At 42.3% G+C, this 3012-nt stretch overlaps 1 protein-coding gene across 1 annotated transcript; it reads right to left on the bottom strand.

The window, feature by feature from the left end:
• Positions 1 to 287: 287 nt before the first annotated feature.
• Positions 288 to 2573, bottom strand: LOC112756656 (uncharacterized). The gene is made up of 2 exons (XM_025805281.1): positions 2170 to 2573; positions 288 to 405 (listed from the first exon to the last, which is right to left on the bottom strand). Exons 1-2 carry the CDS (start codon positions 2571 to 2573, stop codon positions 288 to 290), a joined length of 522 nt encoding a protein of 173 aa, XP_025661066.1.
• Between the last annotated feature and the right edge of the window lie 439 nt (positions 2574 to 3012).

The following is a 3012-nucleotide window of genomic DNA, read 5'->3' as shown; positions in this document are numbered from 1 at the left end:
GAACATAGACAGTCTGCAAGGTAGGCGAGTAGAAGTTGGAGTAGAATTCAACTATCCATGATAGGTTGGCCTCCCGCGACTGCCTCCTTAAAAATTCCCACTGTCTCCTCTCAATACGGGGCTCCACAAAATCAACAAAATGGGTTGGGACAATGACAAAATGCTCATTATTGTAGTTCCTCTCGGCTAGGATGGGGAACATCTGCTCGCAATAACGGTTAGTGAACCGTGTGGGTCCGTGGGGGAAAGGCTTTCTCTGCTTCATCAACTTTGATGATCCTCTTTACTCACTTTGTTGGCGGCTTGATGCTTGTAGAAGGTGGTGCCTTAGCCGGTGCTCTCTTGGTTCCTCTCCTTGCCGGTGGCTTTTCAGAAGCCTTTTTCTTTCCTCTTTTAGTGGCCATCCTAAAGAAGGAAGAAAGAGAATTAATTTCAAGTATAGATAACTAACAATTGGAAGGAAGGAGGTCCAAGTAAGAATGAATGCCAAAGGAAAAGGGATGTCCTATACATGGTAGCTACAACATGCATGGAAGACATTATGTAAAATCATGAAGGCAATTCAAAACAATTAGATGCAAAAGGGTTAAAAACATGCAAGTAATAGGCATGAGAAGCATAACTCAAGTATTAATTATTAAATGTACTAAATTAAAGAGTACTTGTATGATGACAATTGTGAATGATAATCTCAATACATGTGGATTGCAAGTGTTGTGAAAAAGAGAGGCATTAAACTGTGAGAGTAAAATAAAATAGAATTCAAAATGCCATAAGAGCTTTTCCACAAACACTTGGTGTGCAAGTGAAATTAGGAATTAGAATAATTAATCCAAGTGTATATGAGATCCATAATAAAATGTCAATTGTCAAATCACTCCTCATAATATCCACAAGCTCAATTATAATAAAATAATACCCAAATAAAGCTCCAACACCAACATAAAAATGCATGATAAAAGAATGAAGAAGAAACCATAAATAAATAAGCTAATATAAAATTGAGAAAAAAGAAAAATAATTAAATGCAATAAAAGAAAGAAGAATGAAAGAGTAGAGGAGAGGAAGAAAAGAAACCTGAGGGAGAAGATGAAAAAAAAAGGGAAGAAGGAAGAAGTAGGAAGTAAAAAGTAAGAAGAGGGAAAGAAGGAAGAATTAGGATTGAAAGAGAATTAGGATTTGGGAGGGGGAAAACTGAAATATGGGCGGCGTACTGGTTTAAGTGAGGCAGCGCAGGCGACGCGCACGCGTACGCGTACGCGTGGGTGGCGCAAATGTGAAGGCGACGCGTAAGCGTCTGGCATGTGTACGCGTGCCGTTGGGTGTACCATTCGCGCGAAACCAGCCGCGTGCACACACAACTCTCTGTTCGCATAGCATAGAACCCAAAATTTGCATATGACGCGTGCGCGTCAGGCACGCGCACGCGTGGATGGCTAAAAAGTGAAGATGACGCGCACGCGTCAGGGATGCGTACACATGAGTGTTTTTGTGCCTCTAGCACAGTGCCAGTGCGAAACCATCACAACTCTCTGTTCGAACATGGATTGACGCCGATTTCCTGATCCACGCTTGAGCGTCCTAGACGCGTACGCGTGGGTTGCCAAAACTGCAAGTGACGCGTACGCGTGGGCTTGCTTGCGCGCAAAGCACGCTTCCTTCGCAACTCCGGCACAACTCTCTGTTCAAACCCAATAGTTGTCGCATTCACGCATGACGCGTACGCGTCATAGACGCTTGCGCGTCGAATGCCTCTTTTTTTTTTATGCAGAATGCAGGTGATTATGCAGAATTTATGAATTAACACTGATAAAAATAAAATAAAATAAAACTAAGAATAAAAAGAAAAGAGCGATCATACCATGGTGGGTTGCCTCCCACCTAGCACTTTTCTTTTACGTCCTTAAGTTGGACGGTCCACAAGCTCAATCTTCTTCTGTTGGTGGATCCTCCAAGAGGAAGATCTTCAGCTCCTTGTTGTTCTTCATCTTCTCACTATGATACAGCTTCAAGCGGTGGCCATTAACTTTGATGAATTTGGGACTTGAAGAATGACTCAGGTGAAAAACGCTATATGGCTCAGCCTTTTCCACCTGGTAGGGGCCTTCCCATCTTGATCTTAGCTTGCCTGGCATGAGCCTCAACCTGGAGTTGTAAAAAAGAACCAACTTTTCAGGTCTGAACTCTCTCCTCTTGATGTTGTTGTCGTGCACAGCCTTCACCCTCTCTTTGTATAGGCTGGAGTTCTCATATGCTTCGAGTCGAAGGTTCTCTAGTTCTACTAGTTGTAGCTTCCTTTCAGCACTGGCCTTCTCAAATCCCATGTTGCATTCCATTACCGCCCAGAAAGCTTTGTGCTCCACCTCCACTCGGAGGTGGCAAGCCTTGCCAAAGACTAGGCGGAATGGACTCATTACGATGGGTGTCTTGTATGCTGTCCGATAAGCCCAAAGCGTATCTACAAGCCTGGTACTCCAGTCTCGTCTGTGAGGCTTGACAATCTTCTCCAATATGCGCTTTATCTCCCTGTTAGACACCTCGACTTGCCCATTGGTCTGGGGATGGTAAGCCATGACTACCTTGTGAACAATGCCATGTTTCTTCAGTAGACCTGTCAATCTCCTGTTGCAAAAATGAGTGCCTTGATCACTCACGATTGCTCGTGGTGATCCAAAGCGACAGATAATATTATTTCGAACAAAAGAGACAACAACATTAGCATCATTAGTACGGGCAGGAATTGCTTCCACCCATTTAGAAACATAATCAATAGCTAACAATATGTATAAGAAAACACTAGAGCTTGAAAATTATAGCAGAGGATTGAAATTTCATAAACTGAATTCAATAATACTGAAATGTAAAAGTGTAGAAGAATTAAAGTGTATCAAGAGAGCTTTCTATTCTATCCTACTCCTACTCCTAATGTTGCCTACTACTATTGCAGCCTAACAGATCTCCCTAATGAAATGAAGTTGATGCCTTTATATATGTTTTACAAAATGAAAATGA

Source organism: Arachis hypogaea, chromosome 16 (assembly GCF_003086295.3).
Source record: "Arachis hypogaea cultivar Tifrunner chromosome 16, arahy.Tifrunner.gnm2.J5K5, whole genome shotgun sequence".
In the NCBI taxonomy this organism is placed as follows: Eukaryota; Viridiplantae; Streptophyta; class Magnoliopsida; order Fabales; family Fabaceae; genus Arachis; species Arachis hypogaea.
The sequence above is the reverse complement of the archived record's forward strand: the minus strand, read 5'-3'. Positions and strand labels throughout refer to the sequence as shown.

Coding starts and splice junctions, on each gene's coding strand:
- LOC112756656 (XM_025805281.1), bottom strand. CDS start 2,573: ATGGCTTACCATCCCCAGACCAATGGGCAAGTCGAGGTGTCTAACAGG. Junction 406..2,169: donor AGAGAGTTCAGACCTGAAAA/GTTGGTTCTTTT, acceptor TTCCTTCTTTAG/GATGGCCACTAAAAGAGGAA.